The sequence below is a fragment of the Oryctolagus cuniculus genome, chromosome 13 (assembly GCF_051225735.1).
Source record: "Oryctolagus cuniculus isolate XC-2025 breed Fujian yellow rabbit chromosome 13, ASM5122573v1, whole genome shotgun sequence".
Lineage (NCBI taxonomy): Eukaryota > Metazoa > Chordata > Mammalia > Lagomorpha > Leporidae > Oryctolagus > Oryctolagus cuniculus.
The window spans coordinates 51,921,127-51,942,210 of NC_142879.1; the positions used below are offsets into that span (position 1 = coordinate 51,921,127).

The 21,084-nt window shown below is 45.6% G+C and overlaps 1 protein-coding gene across 14 annotated transcripts in view; it reads right to left on the bottom strand.

Annotated features, from left to right (window-relative positions):
* The window catches only part of SIPA1L2 (signal induced proliferation associated 1 like 2), a 231,310-nt gene that overhangs the window by 26,348 nt on the left and 183,878 nt on the right, over positions 1-21,084 (bottom strand). For all 14 annotated transcript variants that reach the window (XM_070055530.2, XM_051821459.3, XM_070055529.2 and 11 more), the window contains 4 exons: positions 19,732-20,120; positions 9,743-9,967; positions 5,698-5,851; positions 3,271-3,490 (listed from right to left, as the gene is read on the bottom strand). In XM_070055530.2, the coding sequence (XP_069911631.1) occupies positions 3,271-3,490; positions 5,698-5,851; positions 9,743-9,967; positions 19,732-20,120 (988 nt within the window). The remainder of the gene's footprint in view (positions 1-3,270; positions 3,491-5,697; positions 5,852-9,742; positions 9,968-19,731; positions 20,121-21,084) is intronic.

Sequence of the window (21,084 nt, forward strand, 5' to 3'; positions counted from 1 at the left end):
AAGAAGGATTCACTAGAGAACAGCAAACAGCAATGGCAACACAGGAAATTCTTCATGCTTCTCTGAGAGAAATCAAGTAAGGCAATGTTTAACCAGGACCACGAATAAGCAGTCCATCTTGCTTGTTTCCTAACTGTGCCTTTATATTTTGGACATATTAAATATGGAGAGTCTTTTAGTACATGCACAGGTAGATAAACTGTAGTAGTTCAAGACCATGTCTGGGGCCGGCATTGTGGTGTAGTGGGTAAAACCACTGCCTGCACCACTGGCATCTAATTTGGACACCAGTCTGTGTCCCAGCTGCTCCATTTCTGACCAAGCTCCCTGCTAATGGCCGGGGAAAAATAGCAGAAGATGGCCCAAGTATTTGGGCCCATGCCACCTATATGGGAAGAAGCTCCTGGCTCCTCCCTGGCCCAGCCCTGACCATTGCAACCATCTGGGGAATGAACCAGTGGATGGAAGATCTCTCCTTGTCTTGCCCTCTCTATAACTCTTTCAAATAAAAAAATAAATATTTTTTGAAAGACCATGGAATATTCAGTGCTAAAAGAAAATGAGGGGTGGAGCCATGAAAAGCCATGGAAGAATCTTAAATGGTTACTACTAAGTGCAAGGGCCAATCTGCAAAGGTTCCATATGGTATTGTATGACATTCTGGGAAAGGAAAACCCATTACAAAGATAAAGGATTAAGGGGCAAGGAGGGATACATAGGTGGAACACAGAGGATGTGGAAGGTGATGAAACCACTCTATGATTCTACACTGGCAGAACGGTCATACCCTTCTCCAAACTCTACAAAGTGTCCCACAAGAATAAACCATGAGTGAGAGATAATATTGTGTCAATGTGGGTTCACTGGTTTACCAAATGTACCCCTCTGGTTCAGGAAGTTCACAGTGGAGGAGTCTGTGTACGTGTGTGGGAGGGAGAGAAGGTTTCTGGAAAATTGCTCCATTTTCTATTCAGTTTTGCTGTGAGCCTAAAACTGCTCTAAAAAAAAGCAAAGTCGGAGTGTGTGTGGTGGGGGGGCAGTGGTTGTTGTGACACAGCAGGTTAAGCTGCCTCTCGAGATGCCCACATCCTCATCACAGTGGCGGGTCAAGTCCTGGCTACTCTGCTTCTCATGCAGCTTCCTGCTAATGCACCCTGGGAGGCAGCAGTGATGACCTAAGTGTTTGGGCCTCTGCCATCCACATGCTCCTGGCTTTGGCCTGGTCCAGCCCTGGCAATTGCAGCTTTTCCAGGGAGTAAATGAGCAGATGGAAGAGCTCTTTCTCTGTCTCTCCCTTTTTTTTTTTTTTTTTTTTTTTTTTTTTTTTACAGGCAGAGTGGACAGTGAGAGAGAGAGACAGAGAGAAAGCAGAGAGAAAGGTCTTCCTTTGCCGTTGGTTCACCCTCCAATGGCCGCCGCGGCCGGCGCACCACGCTGATCCGATGGCAGGAGCCAGGAGCCAGGTGCTTTTCCTGGTCTCCCATGGGGTGCAGGGCCCAAGCACCTGGGTCATCCTCCACTGCACTCCCTGGCCACAGCAGAGAGCTGGCCTGGAAGAGGGGCAACCGGGACAGAATCCGGCGCCCCAACCAGGACTAGAACCCGGTGTGCCGGCGCCGCTAGGCGGAGGATTAGCCTAGTGAGCCGCGGCGCCGGCTGTCTCTCCCTTTTTTGCTCTTTTCATTGCTCTGCCTTTCAAGTAGATGAAAATAATTAAATATAAAAAAGAAAGTCATCTAATTTTTAATTTTTTGTAAGATTTATTTATTTGAGAGGCAGAGTTACAGACAGAGAGAGGAAGAGAGAGAGAGAAAAGTCTTTCATCTGTCAGTTCACTCCCCAGATGGCCACAATGGCCGGAGCTGAGCCAATCCAAAGCCAGGAGCCCGGAGGTTCTTCCTGGTCTCCCGTGTGAGTGCAGGGGCCCAAGCACTTGGGCCATGTTCCACTGCTTTCCCAGGCCATTAGCAAGGAGCTGGATTGGAAGAGAAGCAGCCAGGCCTAGAACCAGCGTCTATATGGGATGCCAGCACTGCAGGCAGCAGCTTAGCCCATTACACCACAGTACTGGCTCCATCTACTTTTTAAAAAGTGAAGCTACCTTTAAAAACAGAAAGATATACATCTTTCATGTGGAAGCAACAATGAAGGGTGGAATGGAAGACACGTATTAATACATGTATTATAGAGAGTTCACAATCACATTTTAAGCTCTGTAAAGGAAAGAAGTAACATTTTCAAGAAAGTGGTTTCACTGGTTTTACAAATGCTTTTAAAAGAATTTTATGTCTAACTTAAAAAGAGAAACCACTTGGAGAAATGCTGGAGAATTAGAATATGTGTGTTTAACTTTTCAGATGGTTATCAGGAAGGGGTTTAAAGGCTTCTTTAATTTAGGTGAATGGTCCTTTGTATCAAGTGGGGTATCACGTTACAGAAACAGATTAAAAATTTTCTAAGACAAGATTCATGTCCAATTAAGTTAAACATTAGAAACATTATTAGAACTTTTATTTCATTTAGCTTGGAAGTTCATGTGAATTATGAAGTTCAAATTGGTTCTAAAGCTAATGCTTTTTTTATGCTGAAGTTAAACACTAACCTTGACAATGCATATATTTCTAATTAAATCCCAATTCTTCCTGTATAACATCTTAACTAACGTAAACAAGATTGCCCTGAAAACACTAACACATTAATAATGGACTAACACTAGTATTAGAAGGAATATCATTAGGCTGACCTGTGACCTACAAGCTGGAGTAAGCTGGGACACAGGCGAGCACAAGTGACGTGCACCTGACCACACCCCCCCTCCTGGTGCCCTCGTGCCACCTTTCCTACCTGAACTTCAAGAAGAAACAGACAGCTGGAAAACCAAACTTTCTTCCTGTCTACTGCTCACCAGAAAACCCATTTCCCATGCCTCAGCTTTTTGAAAAATGAAGTCTTTAGACATTTTCTTCTATATTTATCTAATAGCTGAAATATGATACAGAAGTCACTGTTTTACTTGCAAAAATATCCAATATGGGTTTTTCAGTTTCCTTCTCAATAGGCAGTGTTGCTTAATGTTTTAAAAATATCTATTCTGGGGCTTTTATATTGGAAAGTGAGTTAAAGCACAGCAACAGTGACACATATTTAAAACACAACGCTACCTCCCAAACCTGCCCTGGAGCCCCAAGATCTGAAGGGCTCCCTGAGGCAGGAGCTGTCCAACTGGCCCACCCTCTCAGATGGTCAGGCAGCAACCAAGCCCTTACTTACTTCGCAGGCTCCCCATGCTGGGTGCAGGGTGGGTCCTCGGAGGCAGTGTGCTGTGGTAGGGCGGGGTGGTGCTGAAGAGAATGTCGTTGGGCAGGGCTTGGTCAAGGATGGAACTTCGGGAACTGCCGAAGGAGGAGCCCCTCCGGTTGCTGCATATGCTCTCATCAGAGAGGGTGCGGTACAGCGACCTCCGCGGGGACAGGTTCCCATAGAATGAAAACTAGGGTTTAAAACAAGACAGGGAGCGGGGAGGGAAGCGCATGAAAACACTGAAGGAATGGAATTTATCTAAGCCCGTTCAGTTACACGCTACAGTAATAACTCCTTCAAGTCTTCCCTGTTAACTCAGGAATGCTAAGCTAGGCTTTCGGGTCATCACAGCAAATGTACCAGGGCTTCAGTGCAGTTATTGGATTTTAATGTTTTCCTCCTTTGACATTCTGAGAAATATTATCATGAATTAGACATGCACAGCTTTATTAATTCTGAAATGTTAAATGGAACCTCTATAACCTTATACCAGTGAAAGCTCTTGGAAATATATAAGGTTGCCATTTCAGGCAATAGTTATTCAAATGCACACAGTGCTGGCTTGATTTTAATTTGAAATGACTACATTTCAATATTAGGTACTTTCTGTACCAATCAAGTACATGTGATGTTTGAGCTGATCTATATAATGAAACTAATTTTGAACACGGAAGCTTTCTAGGCCATACAAACAAGTTCAAGAAAAATGGCATTAGTAGTTACAATCTTACTGCCCACTTCAAAGCATCACTTGTAAAAGGCTGTATTATAATTGTTAAAAACTGACTATAGTAATAAATCTTAACCAGATTTAAGGAATCACAAAACCTACTGTGTGCTATAGCTCAGAAGGGGAAAAGAAAATCCTTACTAGTCAAACATTCAAGAAAAGTTAAATCAAATCGGAGTTTCCAACTACTTCCTTTGCATACTGGGCTACATTCCTTTCACGTAAACAATAGTAGAAGTCAGAATGTTCACATCAAACAAATATAGAAACGGCTATTTACATTTGTGAATGCAGAAAGGCGACTAAAAATATTTCTATTGTATGTGTTCCTTCCACCCTGTCAAGTCTTTCTAGCTGATGAATGGTAACTGGCTTGTGTGCAAACTACAAAGTTAAATTTAAATTATGAAAAGAAGGAAAGAAGGTGATTTGTCTTAGGAGGAGAGAAAAAAAAAACACTCATCAAGAAGCTCATTCCCATTTAAAAAAAAAAAGCTATTTGCCCTCTTTGTACCCAAGTTTATACAGTATCAATCTTATGATTTGATACAAATTTTAAAAAGAGACTCATTACCATTGAGTTCTTAAGAGATTCCTTCTTCACAAACAGCCAGAAAGTTCTTCAGAGCCTCACTACAGGCAGATTAGATTAGAGCAGCTTTGAGGTATCTAATTAGAATGGTCTAAGAGCATGATTAGGTTAACTGCAGCATTGTTGCACTACAGGGAAGAGCATCACAAAAATTCGCTGCTTACCCTGATCACCATCAATACAGTGATGCCTGATTTCCTTTTCCCTTTCCATTTGAACAGGAGTGCCCGATGAGAAGCGAGAGACAGGAGTTCCCTTTCTGATTCTTCCACCAAATATGTTTGTGCATTTCATAGATCACCTTCTGGGACCTTGGGGTGGTTGGACTAAATTACCTGTAAATCTCTTCTAATTCTGTGCCTTATTTTAAAAAGTGGCCTAAGACTCTGTATTAATGAAACTGACGCTAACAGGAATAAGGAATCTAACATCATCAAGATGGTGAATGAAGGTGTTTGTTCCATTGAACATGAGGTTGGGATACAGGATTAAAACATGGCCTTCCACTGTGATCTCTGCAGGTATTTACATGGCACAGGGCAAACTGCAACCCTAGTTATGATGCCCAGCAGGCAGAGTCAGCTCTAGCTCCAGTCCATTTCCAGAGCAGGATTACATCTGAGGAAGCCCCGCTTATTGCACAGGCTAGAGTTCTGGAACAAAGTCAGGTGGTATGAATTTCAACAGCTACCATTCCTGAACACCAGTTACATCCAGGCATCCTACTAGGTCTCTCACATGGTCTTCATCTTTGCTCTAACTTTGCAATCCAGGCATTACGATTTCTTTTGATCAGAAAAAGACATTAAGGCCAAGTCGCATGCACAGAGTCATGCAGTTAATCATCATGGGAGCCAGGGATTGAGGCCAGGTTCCCAGGACTTCTAGCTATATCTGAAATAGAAAGCTGCCCATCATAATCTCTCTGAGGCTGACTCTGCTGACTGACAGGATGACAACTGGCCATAGCCAACTGTGCAGCAAGTTGTTGGTAAGGTCACGAGAGATGTAGTACTACCCCAGCAACTCTCCAATTTCTTTCTAGTAACTTCAGAGCCTCACAAAAGTTGCTAACCTTTCTTCTCCCCTCCTCCACCAAAGGGCTGTCAGGAAGCATCAGTTTCAGGAAGTCTTCTTTTGACAGAACGTGTTGAGTTTCTGAAACAGCATCTCCTACCACTGTCTGATGCTGAGTTGCTGCGGACATGACATCCATCTCACTGTACATCCTGTAGAAACAAATCAGAATGGAAAGTAAGAGGAGCGAAGGCCCAATGTAAAATGTCTGCAGCAAAAATTAAAATCTAGTGGCCAGTTTTAACTACCACTTAGGCACACATACAATTCTTAAGTCAGTTCACTTTTACTGCCTTTTGCTCCAAATCCCCACGCCATCTCACATTTGTGCAATGAGCTCAACTGCAAAGTTAGGTTTCTGAATAATTCAGAGACAAATCAGATCCCCAAAGCCCAGCATGAGAAAAAAAATACAGCCAACTTTTAAAATAAGGCTGTGTTTTCCCTTTCCTAATCCCTGTTAGAAAACATAGTTTCAATAATTCATCAGAGGTTATCACATGTCTTTGGAAGCAATGCTTATGCTTCTCAGAGACATGAGAGGACTCTTCTCTTGAGGTCAGACTAGACTCCCCCAGCCACCACACCCAGGCAGCAGAGGGAAAGGCACCCGAGAGAGCCTGGAGCTTCAGAGTAATCAATTCGCATGTGTGCCAAACATGCTTTATTATCAGTAATTTCACAAGGCTGTTTGGATAAATAAAGCAGCTGTCTCCCTTAATTATCAGTATATAAAAATGTATTTATGGACAACAAAAGGCTGTCAAATGGAATTACTGTTTTCAGCTCCTTTCCAGAGAGAGAACTGGGGAGTCATTTTCAACAGGCGGCCTCTGAAAACGCTTTCTGAGCAACTGAATGTTCCTGAAGATGCAGGGAGGAACTGGCGGCTGTCTTGTCAGCAGAGGTGGACGGGCTTTGCCATAATGGCCTGAAACCCAACACTCCAGGAATTCACCATCCTCCGTGGTGAGCTGCACATGGTGGCCAGGACATGACTGTGTGCCACTGAGATACCTCTATTTCCACAGCAAGGCTATCTTATTGCAGCATAAAAGCTCCCTGGGAAATTCTTAGAGCACCAAATGTGCACAGATGTGCTCAAAATTAGGAGTAATTTATCTGAAAATCTCTGTGGGCTTTGCTTTGTTTCTGAGGAAAGGTTTTCCCTCAGTGCTTAAACCACAGCAGCACTGACAGTGCAAACAAGCACAACTTTTGAAAAACTTTTTTTTTTTTTTTTTTAAAGATTCTATTTATTTACTTGAAAGGCAGAGTTACAGAGAGGCAGAGGAGAGAGAGCTCCTCCATCCGTTGGTTCACTCCCTGGACGGCCGCAATGGCTGGAGCTGAGCCAATCCGAAGGCAGGAGCCAGGAACTTCTTCCAGGTCTCCCATGTGGGAGCATGGCCCAAGGACTTGGACTATCCTCTACTGCCTTTGCAGGCCATAGCAGAGAGCTGAACCGGAAGAGGAGCAGGACTGGCACCAACACCCATGTGGAATGCTGGCACTGCAGGCAGTGGCTTTAACCACACTATGCCACAGTGCTGGCCCCTGAAAAACTTTTAAAAGCTGGTTGGTTTAGGAGATGGCACAACTGGACAATCGAATCTACAAGAAAAGCCCAATTGCACGTGTCTCAGAGGGAACACAACAATGTTGATTTTATCAAGATGCCAACTTTTTATCCTGAGACTTGGAGTTGGGAGGGGCTCAGGAACTCCAGGCCATATTTGCTTTGGGAAAGATGTAGGCAACAAACCCTAGGGCCCTTCAGTAACTTCATGGATAATTATGATGACAATGGGCTGTTCCAGGTTCTATACATATCTGAATAAAAATCTCTAGCCTTTTTTGCTAGTCATTTTAAAAAAACATATCCCATAACATTCCATAAATATGCTCTGAGTCACAGAGAGTATTGAGGTTAGCAGGACATGGAGCCCCTGCAGGGTTCCCAGCCTGCATGCATGTATGTTTATGTGGTGTATGTGTGCACACATGTGTGCATGGTAAGTCAGGATGGCCAAGGAAGTGAGAGGTCAGTCTGGAAAGTGTGGGGCTGGATTATGCAGAGCAGAGCCGAGCCAAGCCGAGCAGAGCTGTGTCCACCTTGGGAGGGCACTGGCTGGCTCCGAAAGTAGGGAAGGGCATTCAGGCCAGTGGGGCCACATGGATGGAGACACGGGAACCTGGGCAGAACTGCTCACATGCTTATATGTTTTAAAACTTCTAAGACCGTATTATTAACAAAAACAATCAATTATAAGCCTTCGATTTGATTAAAAAGTCACAACTGGCAATTTTAGAGCCATGGGAAATTTCTCTTGGAGAACACAACTGATTTTCTCTTTTGTGCACAATGAGGCACCAATATTCCCTAATTCTCAGCCACATCCATGTTGTACTTGGCCCACCATTTTCTAAGCACAATTTCAGTGGCCAAGTAGAAGTATTTTGACAATACTTCAAATATAGTTAGTGCACTCCTCTATGACTGTCTTGCTTTAGAAGCCCTTTGCAATGTTGGCTGTGGCCTGGGATGCTGCCCTTGATATACTGATTGGGAGCACTGGCCTCTAATCCCAGCAATAACACTGCAAACACTGCATGAGGAGGGGGAAAAAAACTGCTCTGAACTCAAACTGTCCCCACAAAATGAGGGGCAGGACTAAAAGATGGCCAGAGTCCTGAGGTGAGGGTCTCTAGCAGGGAGTCCCTTCTGGGGAGAACAGACTGCTACCTAGACATGCAAACCCTGTGCTCACAACACCCCTGGCCTTGCCTGTCTTTCACCACGTGTTAGTGCCATGAAACCAGCATGAGAAAGCACATGAACCCTGGGCTCCGGAGCAAATCAAATGGGCTCTTTTCACACTTCCCAACTCTCCCAGGGAGCCCTTAGCCTAAACACAGTGCATCCAGCAACACACAAAATGCTTCTGAAAATATTTCATAGAACTGAAAAAAGGCTTGGAGTGAATTTCTGTGAAGCCATCAGAAGACTTTTATTGGGTGGAAACACAAATGTATCATCTAAGCATTTGCATTTACAATAAAAAGCTGTAGCTAACACTAGAAAATTCCTTTCTTAATGACTTCATTTGCAATGATTGACATGACTTTTTTTTTAAACAAAAGAGTCTGTCTATGTTCAATTTTAGCATTCAAGTGGATTTTAATTCTGAAGTCAGTATTGTGAGAGCCATTCTTAAGACGTGGGGTTATTTTTAAGGGAAAAAAGTAATACTGGTTCTCTGACTAAGCCTAAAAATCTTGAGGCTCTCTCTGTGAAGAGCCATCACGGCCCTCGGGCACAGTGTGTACCCACACATACCCTCCACGCCACTTATGCCACTAGCACATGCAGGCACACGAAACACACTGACCAGGTAACTTAGAACATGCGGTTTTGCAGGCTTCTGTGCAAAATAAACAAACCCCAGTAGCTGGACCCTCTGAGCAGCTTTGTTCTGCATTCCTGACATGGGATACCTGTCTCTCCACACAGCCAGCAGCTGTGTTAAACTGGGCGACAGGTATTTTTTTTTTCTTTTCTGTTTTCAAATGCAAAACATCCCTTCCCACCTGTCCCCACAAAACCTAACACCTGGAAGAGAGGTCAGACGTTCGGCTAAAATCAGGTGAAAACACCTTTTCTTTTATGATACTGCTTACACAGCAACTTTGAGGAGCATACAGAGTCTGCAGGAACTCAGCCTGCCCTTGACCTTGCATATTTTCAGACTCCACAGTCACCCCATCCGCAGCACATCACCACAACTTCTCTATTGTCGGCTGCTTTTTGAATATAAGAACAAAGAACTCAGATTTCTTTTCATTTTTTATGTAAAAATCAAGAAGAGGGAATACTTTGAAAGAGAAATATAAACACCTACATATAAATAAGAGTTTTCAAAGGACATCTGCAGAGTGTCCTTTTAGAGAAGATATATTTCCCTTGGGGTGGGGGAGAATGCCTTTGCTGAGTCAGTCCCCAAAGGCACAACGCTGTCCCGAGAACCCCTCAGCCTCCTTACCCGGGGCATTCCGGCACTTCAGGCTCCTCGGGCGGTGGGCTGCCCTCCGATTTCTTCCAGCCGATGACGTATTTGTTCACTGCTCCTTGTCTGTGATAGGGCTTGGACATGGAGCCGGGAACCTGCTGACCGCTACTGTGAGACACGATGTAGACTTTGGAAGTATCCAGAGATCCACTATTTTTAGAACAGTGTGCCGAAGGGCTTCCTGAATGGTGAGAGCCACTGAAGAGAAGAACAGACAAAAGCTGCTATACAATTGGAGTCCAGCAAATCTGGCATAAGGCCAAATTCACAGCCACCGGGCCTAACTTGCTAGGTCCTTTTCTGTGAGCAGAGGCAAAGGTAGCCGTCCTCCCACCACACAGCCGGTTAGAGAACCTCGCTTTACATATTCATGTCTGCCTTGGATGTCTGGCAGGAAGAAGGCTAAAATATGGTTCCAGGAAATCTGATAGACAAACAGGGAACACGCTTAAGGCGATGCTTCAAGAGAGGAAGCTCAAATGATGATTAAACATAAGAGAAGGTGCTTGGCCTCAGCTGCTGCCAGTGCGGACCATACCCTAACATCGCTGCGTATGTTCCAGGTAGGCAGACGGGAACACCTGACAGCATTTAGAGACCTGGAGACCCAGCATTAGCCACAACCCAGGGCAGTATGTATGCTTCTACTGCTGGTGGCAGCAGAAAGCGTGTGACACACACAGTTTGGGCGTTATCTATGAGCAGGTGCACCGGCATGGTGTCAATTCCTGTCTCAAGTGTACACACCTGACTCACCTGTGCACACGTGGAACTGGAAACATGGAACACTGACCCAAGGCCCCCAGTCATCAACAGTGGAAAGTTATTGAATGAGTAAATAAGAAGGGATACGTGGAATGCTCTGAGTGAATGAAACAAGGCTGCTGACAACTTGTGCGATCCCACAAACTCAATGTTGGACAAAGTAGCAAAGAATAGGATATGTCCTATTCCACTTCTCAACACAGTTAATACATAAGCAAACTAAAGCTCTCCATTTGTCCAGGAAGGTATGAAGGCAAGGAGGGGATGATAATTGCAAAAGATGGGTGAGTGGCCAGAGAGAAAAGGAAGGGTTCTGACCCAGTAAGATACAGAGAGCTTCTAGCCACAGCAATGTTCCAGCCCATAACCTGATGGAAATTATGGGGGCATTTGTTATAATATCATACGATACAATCCTGAAGCAGACAAAATCCCTAACAGCAACAAAAGTTGTAAAGGTCAGTGGTTAAACTGAGGCCGGAAGGGCTCCCCCATTAGCTGTCTGAGAACCTAAGTGAACAGGATGATCACAACTCGGCATACAAAAGTGAAGGATCTTTTAATCAGGAAGATTGAGAACAACGTTTTATGAAAAATTAGTAAGAGTAGAGATTAGGAATCACTTCATAAATGTGAACAATCTCTACATGTTCACAGTCTTAAGGTCAGAGTTCAGAAAGGTAGATGGACTTCCTTCAGAAAACCCGCTACACAAGTGCTCTGGGCTCCCCATGTGGGCTCTGTCACTTAGTGGCGTCAGGCCCTGGGAAAATTTCTTAACCTCAGTTTTCTCATCAATGTTCTGGAAATTATCTGAGTTAATACTAGTGAAGCACTTAGAATAGTTACAAGTGTAAAGTATATATTATAGAAACAATTAATTTATAAAAACTGATTTGTGAAAGGATTATCCACAGGTAGGATTTCTTGCCATTCAAGGTTTACCAGTGGGTTCCTCCACCTGCATGCTGAAATATAATCTTGCTTGGAAAGCCCTAGAGTAAGCGCAAGTCTTTTCTGAAAAATTTATGTAGAAAATAAGAAAAAATAGGGGCCAGCACTGTGGCACAACAGGATAATCTTCTGCCTGCGGTGCCAGCATCTTATACGGGTGCTAGTTCTAGTCCCAGCTGCTCCTCTTCTGATTCAGCTCTCTGCTATGGCCTTGGAGAGCAGTAGAAGGTAGCCCAAGTCCTGCACTTGCACAGGACACCAGGAAGAAGCTCCTGGCTCTGGATCGGTACAGCTCTGGCTGTTGTGGCCATTTAGGGAATGAACTAGCAGATGGAAGACCTCTCTCTCTCTCCCCCTCTCATTGTCTATAACTCCACCTCTCAAATACATAAAATCTTTAAAAAAAAAGTATAAAATTAAGAATAGTATTAAAATGGAGTTTTAATAGAAGTTCAAGAGGAAAGAAGGAAAACAAAGTGACCCATCTTTGGGACTCGGTAGGTTGGGAAATACTGTGGTATTTAACAATAATGGGTTTTGAAGGTCTGCGTATTATTTTCCCATGCTTCTTATTTTATAATTTCAGATTATAGAAATGGTACTGGGTAGCAGGATGAATATGCATATGCCCCTCACTAAGATCCAGTAACAGTTATTATCTTGTACCTCCACATGTGCTCCTCTCTGAACCATTTGAGAATTATTTGGGAACAGTGGAGACATGACCCTTTTCTATTTCAGCAAGTATTTCCTAAGAATAAGGACATTTCCTCCAGAGTAACAATAGGACAATCGCATTCAGGAAATCAGGCGCTGTACAGCACCACTCTCCAACTGATGGTCCACAAATCCTAGTTTCCCAACTGCCCCAACCATGCTGACACTTTTAGTGTTCCTGGTGAAGCACTGTGTACTGCCTTAGTTACCATGTGCAACATGCATTTCAAAGCCTCTGGTAACCCCTGATGGTTAAAGCTGGGGTACCCAAAGTCACGGGACAGCAAAGATGCTGCCTTTGTATTGCTTACTCACATTTCCCCATTAAATCATCAAATGTGGGGAGCAATCCGGACTAGACTGAGTTACGGGAATTAAGACTTATTCTATGCATCTGCTCTCCCACAATATGGCGATGGGAGAGAAGCAAACAGCTTCCGCACAGCTGCCTCGAGTTCAACTAATAAACTGTAGGACTTGCTCCTGATTGGAGGAGAGCAGCGTACTCGGCGTGTGGGCAGCCGAGTTAGGATTGGCGGAGGAGGACTATAAAGGAGGAGAGAGACGGCATGCACCAGGAACATCTAAGGGGAACATCTAAGGGAACCCGTGCAGCCCCTGAGAAAGCCGGCCGGCGGTGTGCCGCTCCCCTGCGGAAGTGGGGAATGCGGCCAGGGGGAACTGCCCTTCCACGGAGGTGGAAGGGATAGTAGCCAACCCGGGAAGAACCAGCAGCAAACCCGGGGAGGGCCGAGCAGACGAAAGAACAGCGCAGGGTCCTGTGTCGTTCCTCCATGAAGAGGGGGAGCGACATAATGGTGCCGTGACTCGGATAGGAAACCTAGCTCGGATAGGAAACTTAGGATGGACAGAAACTTAGGAGGGAAGAAACGGGAAGAACTGGGAAAATACCGGAGAGAGAGACTAGCAAACAGCCTAGGGAAAATATCGGAGTGAGAGACTAGCAAACAGCCTAGGGAAAAGCTGGACGAAAAGGGTGCCGGAAGAAGCTATTGAAAGCCTAGGCATAGATTCGGATACGGACTACAGGGGGAAGCTGGGAGAAATCTCTAAGGTCGAAAGCGAAAGTGAAAGCTAGAACAAACAGACTCAGATGCGGACTGTGGGGAGAGGCCAGGAGAAATGAGGGAGGAGTATTGTTGGAGGAAAGCTTGGGGAAACATACCGGGTAGAGAAAAGTGTTAGGGAAATTGAAGCAGCGGGGGGCAGGCCAAGGCGGACACGGAAGCCACTTTGGGGTTCTCAAGTTAGCCCGGGAATGGGGGGCGAAAAGTTGAAACCAGAAGCTGAAACGTGAGCCTGGTTGGGATCCGTCTGATTAGCCCGGGGAGCAAAGGACGGGAAGCCAAACCGTGGGGCGGAGACGTATGCTGGGTTGAATTCGCCAGGCTAGCCCGGGGAACTTAGATTGAATGCTAGTGGCGGACACGTAAGCTACGCTGTGTTACTCGCGGAAGCCGCCGCGTGCAGAGAGAGCGTGCGGGGCACAAGTAGATAGGGAACGGGGCTGGCGAGGCCGTGGTTCAGACGCGAAAGGGTTAAGTGCGAGACCGCGGAGCGCGCGAAGCCAAGCCGCGCAAAGCCGAGCCGCGCAGATGAGGCGCGGGCTGAAGCTGCGCGGAGCCGTGAAGCTGCCGGCAGCGCGAGGCGCCGGGAAGCTGCAGGGATAAGAGAAACAGAAGTTTAGAAGTAAAAGAAATAGGAATGCTGGAAGATAGAAGTAAAATGGGAGAAATAGGAATGCCCGGAGATAGAGAAATAGAGAAATAGAAAGGCCTCCCCTCATCATGGCAGTGAGAAAGCTTGGATTTGGTCTGCCCAATTAAGTGAGGCGATGAGCACCTGCGGCGGCTAGCAGCTTATGCGCCGCAGGTCACCGAAGACAGGCACGAATTAACATCAGTAAGGCTTCCCCACAATACAATTAGGAGGCTTGGATTCGGTCTGCCTGATTAGGGCGGTAAGCACCGACAGGCAGCTCGACCAGAGTATGAGCTGCAGGTCACCGAAGATAGGCACGAACCAACACTAATAAGTCTCCCCCACAATACGGCAATGAGAAAGCTTGGATTCGGTCTGCCTAATTAAGGCGGTAAGCGCCAGCAAGCAGCTTGACCAGAGTATGAGCTGCAGGTCACCGAACACAGGCACGCATCAGCGCCTAAAAACCTCCTCACAACATGGCGAAGAGAGGACCCGGATTCGGTTTGCCTGATTGATAGGACTTGTAAGAGCCTGTGGCAACTCTAGCAAGTAGAGCAGAGTGTGTGCCGCGGGACACCGAAGACAGGCGCGTATCAACGCCAAAAATAAAAAGAAAGGGGGATCTGTGGGGAGCAATCCGGACTAGACTGAGTTACGGGAATTAAGACTTATTCTATGCATCTGCTCTCCCACAATATGGCGATGGGAGAGAAGCAAACAGCTTCCGCACAGCTGCCTCGAGTTCAACTAATAAACTGTAGGACTTGCTCCTGATTGGAGGAGAGCAGCGTACTCGGCGTGTGGGCAGCCGAGTTAGGATTGGCGGAGGAGGACTATAAAGGAGGAGAGAGACGGCATGCACCGGGAACATCTATGGGGAACATCTAAGGGAACCCGTGCAGCCCCTGAGAAAGCCGGCCGGCGGTGTGCCGCTCCCCTGCGGAAGTGGGGAATGCGGCCAGGGGGAACTGCCCTTCCACGGAGGTGGAAGGGATAGTAGCCAACCCGGGAAGAACCAGCAGCAAACCCGGGGAGGGCCGAGCAGACGAAAGAACAGCGCAGGGTCCTGTGTCGTTCCTCCATGAAGAGGGGGAGCGACATCAAACTATACATTTTTGAAAAGGTGTAGCTGGGGCAGAAATTTGGCACAACCTATGGTCCCTGTATCCCATATCAGAGTGCTGGGGCTTGAGTCTTGGCTGGGTTTCCAATTCCAGCTTCCTATTAATGCACACCCTGTGATGGCAGCAGGTGATGGCTCAAGTACTTGGGTCCCTGCAACCCACATGGGAGACCCAGACTGAGTTCCAGGCTCCAGGCTTTGGGCTGGCTTTTGTGGGCATTTGGGAAATGGCTAGAAGATCTCTGCTTTGCCTTTCTGTCTCTCTCTCTCTGCCTTGTAAATAAAAAGTGAAAATAAAAATGTTAAAGGTAGGAAAAAAAATCATTAAAAAAAAAATGTGCAGTTAATAATGACAGCAGGATCGTAAACCATATGTGTTTCCATTTTTGTTACAAAAGAAACTTTTTCTAATTCATACTTGATTTAAAATGTATTTTACTGGAGCCAGAATTGTGGCACAGTGGGTTAAGCCACCTGCTTGCAACACTGGCATTCCACACCCAAGCACCTGTTCAAGACCAGGCTACTCTGCTTTCAAAACGGCTTCCTGCTAAGGAGCCTGGAAATGGAGCAGAAGATAACCTAAGTGTTTCTGGACTCTTGCCACCCCTGTGTAAGAGCAGGATGGAGTTCCTGGCTCCTAGTTTCAGCTTGGCACAGATCTAGCTGCTGCAGGTATTTGGAGAGTGAACCAGTGGACAGATTCTCTCTCTTACTCTCTCTCTCTCTCTCTTCTTCCCTTTCTGTGTAGCTCTACACAGAAATATACCAATACATCTTAAAAATGTCTTTTACCCAGTAATCTCAAGTATATTCAATCTTTGTGATGAGTACTATCACACGACATTGTGTTTAGTAGCCATAACATCATTATAAATGCTTTCTCTGGAGCTGGTAAACATTTTAGAATATTTGCAATAAACTTTTCATGAATCCTTTCCATCTACAGTTCTTTTTTTGTGAGCTACACTGCCAACTTGCAATCATCTGCGCTAAGGGAGGGGCACGGTGACATGAATAATGGCAACAACAGATAATCATATGAACCATACAGGAGAATCCAGAACACGGATCTCTTTTCCTTTTTCTTTTCTTTTCTTTCTTTCTTTTTTTTTTTTTGCAGTTGATTTATTTCACTTTGCAAAACCTTGGTTTTGTTAGAAAAACATGAATAGTGCTTTGTATTCTGAGCTCCCTTGCAGGAAGAAAAAAACTGCTGCATTGAAAGTAGTGAGCACCAGAAGAATGTGGGTTAGATGCATGCATGTTTCGCCTAGTGGAGAGTCCTGATCCTCTCTTGCCTTTTCCATTGCATAAGCACAGCTTGTCTCAAAATGATTTTAAGCCCCCCTTTTCCCTCCTTAGTACAATCTTAGAACTGTACCACAGACACACACAGACACACTCTGATGGCTGTAGGCTAGCACGTGCTTGTGTACTGCTGGTGAAAAGCCAGAATGAGATGAGGAAGGGTCCACTACCTACTGACCTGGGCTCTGACACTGGGGGCTTGGAATGCTTCATCTCATGCTCTGCCGTGTCTCTAGATAACTCAGGTGATCCTGTGTTAAGCTGATCAATAAGCATGCATCAAGTACTTTAACAGTTCCTGCCTTCATTCAACAAATACTCAGATGTCTGCCACATGCAAGCAATTTAGTACTAAGTGCAATGGATACCAGTGAGTGAGTAAGGCCACAGCCCAACTGGCCTCAAGCCATGAACACTCGGAAGTAGCAATAGGCCACAAGCCTATGAGGGAAAATGGGAGGAGATAAGCACAAATGCTTTCGCCCAGGGAAGGGGGCTATGAAGAAAGCAAACTGGGACAGTGCTGGCAGGGGCAGGGGTGTGACTCTGTCAAGGTGTTCAGCAACATCAGCCCCTGAAAAGTCTACTCTGCTCTTCTGTTCCTGGGGATATTCCCAGCCACAACTTGACTCTGGGCAGTGAGTCTTAGCTTCTAAGTGGTACGCTAGCCTGAGCTGGGAACAAAGAGGGAAGTGAGGCACTGCTCTGTGGACACACATGCCCCAAGAAGGGCCCAGCGCTTCAGAGTGTGCAGTAGTATGGCTTGGTAGGTTGGTCCCTTGTGCTCTGAAGAGCTACATGCCTTTTACCTCAGCACACAGAAAACAAGGCCAACACTTTGAATCTTACTTCCTGCCCATCTCGGCACAGGTCAAAGACACAACAGGAAGAAGCATTAAGGAGATCCCATCGAATGCCTGAACTCTGCACTGAGCAACAGTGTACAAAACAAATTGAGATGTGGCTTCAAAGTTACCCTCAAATAAGATTCACAAGTAAAAGGCAGTCAGTCAGGTGGTAAAAGATTCCACTCACTCAAATGAGCACAAAACTTCCACAACAGCCAAGCATGCATTGGATTTAAGGTACTGGGGAGAAAGTAAAATCAATCAGAAATTCAACCTAGCGTTTTTACATTCTTTCTAAGAAACCTAACCCATTAAATGAGTGAATGGTTGAGGTATTCAAGAAAATCCACTTCAAATGCCTACATTTAACTCTTTATAAATGAATGTGTTCTAACAGAAGTTTCTACAGAAAAACACAAAAAACACAAAACTCTATTGTGCTATCAATTACATATGTCTAAGAAAGTTATGTTTAAAAATTCTTCCAAACTTTGAATAATATGGTAGGTGGTTATGAAACTCCAACAGGGCTTTTATAGTATGGCCAATTTTATTTATTTATTTTTTATTTTTGACAGGCAGAGCGGATAGTGAGAGAGAGAGACAGAGAAAAGGTCTTCCTTTTGCCGTTGGTTCACCCTCCAATGGCCGCCGTGGCCGGCGCGCTGCGGCCGGCGCATCGCGCTGATCCGAAGCCAGGAGACAGGTGCTTCTCCTGGTCCCCATGCGGGTGCAGGGCCCAAGGACCTGGGCCATCCTCCACTGCACTCCCTGGCCACAGCAGAGAGCTGGCCTGGAAGAGGGGCAACCGGGACAGAATCCAGTGCCCCGACCGGGACTAGAACCTGGTGTGCCGGCGCCGTAAGGCAGGGGATTAGCCTATTGAGCCACGGCGCCGGCCAGTATGGCCAATTTTTAACTGTTGCTGATATTGAAAAGCAGGAAAAATTCAGGTAACCAAATTCACTGATAATCCTTAGATATTATTTTACTGTTAGTACTAGATTTACAGTAAGTCAAATTATTAGACAGAACTGGAAAACACCAGCAGGAAGGCCTATCTCCACATCCTAGGCTGCTCTGCCCAGAGGGACAGAGTGGAGTACGTGGCAGGCACTGGATTTCCACCCTCTGGTGTGCATGCTTCCATCTCCTGATCAAACAGTACTCCGCCTTCGTCTAGGAGAATGGCACACAGCTTGGTGGGACTGGGTCCCAGACCTCTGAGAAGGCCGGAATGCCCTGGTCAATGCCACACCCCAACCATAATGATTAAAGCTAAGAAAATTTAGAAGGGGCTCTGGCTTCCAAGAGGACAGGGACCTGTGTCTTCTGCAGAAACTAGGGAAAGACCCTCTTCCTCCTGCGCTCAGAAGGGCAGGACACGGGAGGCCTGTAGATGGCACAGCAATCGTCAGCCATGTGGGAAGTGCTCCAGATTTCAGGGGTTGCCACGTGGGGCTGGAGTTAGAGGGGACACGGTCTTGGGGACTATCATGTGGGCTGTGGCAATCAAGCAGATCCTTGACAGTTCTGACCTTTTGCTAACACAAACCAAAATGCTACCTTAGTTGTGTGAACCAATTAGTGCAGTTTTAATCTGTACCATTAATGTTACTCAGTGTCCTTGCTGTGGCTAGGTGAGAAAGGGAAGAGTCAGAGGGAAGACTCTAAAGGAGAGAACCAGGGGGCACCAAGAGCCCAACTCTGTGAACTCCACAGCCTTCCCTGAGCACTCCCATTGGGAGAAATGTTCCATCATGGCACCAGGTACTCGGAAGGATATTCCCCTTAAATAGTTCACCTGAATCTGCCCTCTAGCACTTACAGGAGTTTGGGGGAGGAGTCAAGTAGTAATGTGGAGCTGAATTAGGGAGGACCTTAGAGACAAGAAGAAAAATTACAGTGGTAGTTGATGTGAGTGGTTAAATTCTTGTCCACAGTCAAATCAGAATAAATGTATTCCTTTGCCTCTTTTTGAAAGGGAAGGCGGGAACTGTAAATTAATGAGTTTTAAAACCACAGAATAGACATTTGTCAAATAGGAATTCTAAAACTGTCCACAACAATATATTAAGCACCTATACTAGAGTGATTCCTTTACATTTAACTACGGTATATTTTAGAATTCCAATTGCCAAGCCAAATACACTTTCATTGCTGCAGAGCAGATCTTGGGTCTCCGTGCAGTTGGGACCTGAGGAGCAAAAAGGAGTGTATGTGTGGGAAAACAAGCTCAGTGCACTCCCTACCTGCAGGACTCATGCTGTACTCTGAATGAAGATTACCTAACATGCTACTCTTCTCCCAAAAATGAGGGGACAACAGGTTCAACGAGAGACATTTGAGTGTGTGATTAGAGCAATTAATATCTCTATTGCAACCATCAGATTTTAGAAATGAGCACTTCCTCTGAAGCCAGACAGTTGGGCAAACCATGTCATACACTTCCCCCACCCCAGCAGGGAAGGCCCAGCTGGCACCAGCAGGTGCTGCTTGGCAAGGTGGCAGAGGCTCACCTGGAATGCGATGATATCTCACTGAGGTCACCCATGCTGCCCTCAGTAGCACCGCCAGAAGAGATAGCAGCTGCATAGCCATGCACGGTGTACATCTTGGCTGGATCATCCTCAGGCCCCGAGATGTCAGCCGCATCAGCCCACTGCTCGGCCCGACTGTGGATCAGGGACCTGCTGCCCGTCAGGTGCATGGGGCCGAGGATGGCGGTGGGCATGCATGGGGCTGTGTCGATGCCGCTGTCAGTGGAGGCCCCCTTGATGTAAGTCAGCCCCAGCAGTTCAGGGTCCATCAGGTCCCCAGACCCAAAGTGCTTGTCGTCGCTGTTGCTGGAGGTGTTACTGGAGAGTGTGTTGCTGCTGGAGTGACTGGAGCAACTTTTATCTCCAATCTTGGGAAGAAAGAGCAAGAGAGAGACTTCAAGCAAATCCCACACGTTGCTGCTTCTCATGTGGACTGGCAGAGTGGCAAGCCTGAACTCTTTCTAGTCACTCTTCACTGCGGGCAGTAGAGGAACTGCCTTTCTCAGAACGAGCCTGAATTTATTCAGAAGTCCTTGATGTGTAATTCCTCCCATAATGTATCTTAAGTTCAACTGACATCTTGAAGTCTTTGTTCAGTTATTTGTGCGTGAAGCACAAAACTATGACTACAATGCCACTACCAAGAAAATAGCTGAACAACGTTATATGTAAACTGGGAAGGAACATGGGAAATTAATAAAAGGAGAGCAGCTATTTATCAAGACAATGCTTATATGACAAATTGTGGCAGAAGATCCAGGTCAGAGTCACAACAGCAGACCAAATGAGATAACACATGCTGAGCACATCACAGCTGGACAGCCCAAGGTAAACAGAAATCCTGATCAAATTATGCCCCAGAGCTAGAGAGATGAAAAAAAAAAAAAAAAAAAAAAAAAAAAAAAAAAAAACCAAAAGAATGACCTACACAAAGCAAAAAATAAAATACAATATAAATGGTAAAGATCCTTTCAGTATAATAGGAAATACTTTCAAGAAGTAAGAATAAAATAATAGAAAAAGAGAAAAAAATAGGCTCTCTTTAGACTAAACAGATTTGTAAAAGAGTCCAGGGTCTAGGAAGACAAAAAGCACATAGAACAGAATAAATGACCCTTTCTATCCAATGTGCTCAGACAGACACAGCCCCTCTTCATAGCCTGGGAAAACCAACAAGACTTGGAGCATCAGCAAAGGAGTTGGCAACCATGAGAATCAGCCCTGCCCTGGCCAGTTTTCAAGTGGCTTGACTTTTTTGTCTTTCATTCCATCCTATCAGATCCTTGACCTTCTCACTGCACACAGATATTCTCAAGCCTACACCCACCCCCT